This window comes from Cynoglossus semilaevis, chromosome Z (genome assembly GCF_000523025.1).
Source record: "Cynoglossus semilaevis isolate Cse_v1.0 chromosome Z, Cse_v1.0, whole genome shotgun sequence".
Taxonomy (NCBI): domain Eukaryota; kingdom Metazoa; phylum Chordata; class Actinopteri; order Pleuronectiformes; family Cynoglossidae; genus Cynoglossus; species Cynoglossus semilaevis.
The window spans coordinates 21,654,681-21,655,116 of record NC_024328.1 but is presented as its reverse complement, the minus strand read 5'-3'; the positions used below and the strand labels follow the sequence as shown (position 1 = coordinate 21,655,116).

General features: G+C 57.6%; 1 protein-coding gene across 1 annotated transcript in view; it reads right to left on the bottom strand.

The window, feature by feature from the left end:
- The window catches only part of LOC103398339 (multivesicular body subunit 12B-like), an 11,266-nt gene that overhangs the window by 766 nt on the left and 10,064 nt on the right, over window positions 1-436 (bottom strand). Inside the window, exons 5-6 of the mRNA XM_017042899.2 lie at window positions 168-349; window positions 5-74 (exon numbers count right to left, since the gene is read on the bottom strand). Coding sequence (XP_016898388.1) covers window positions 5-74; window positions 168-349 — 252 coding nt within the window. The remainder of the gene's footprint in view (window positions 1-4; window positions 75-167; window positions 350-436) is intronic.

Sequence of the window (436 nt, the reverse complement as noted above, 5' to 3'; positions counted from 1 at the left end):
CGGCCGTCCCCTGGCGCCGCCGGCGGCGGGGAGCGTCTCCGACGCGGCACCACACTCCCAGGTTGTTAATCTCACTGAGGAGAAGGGGAACAAATGGGTGAATATTTGAGGAAGGAATCACAACAGATCTGTGTTCTGTACCATGAGACTCCGGGCCGACGGCTCACCCCACGAAACAGTAGTCGGGTGACTGAGGCTGGGTCCTGGACCTGGAGACTTGGACCTGGATGTCGTACACAGCTGTCTCGGCAGCCGCGCCGGGGCTCGTCTTCACGCAGAGCCTCTTCTTCCTCATGGCAGTTTCCTCTGATGAGTCAGGTACATACAAGGATGTCAGACACGGAACACACTGTCACATGTTCACTCCTGTCTCCACCAGGGGGTGGGCGGAAAAATAACCCCCGCATTTCCACACTTAGGGAGGAAGAAAGAAAGA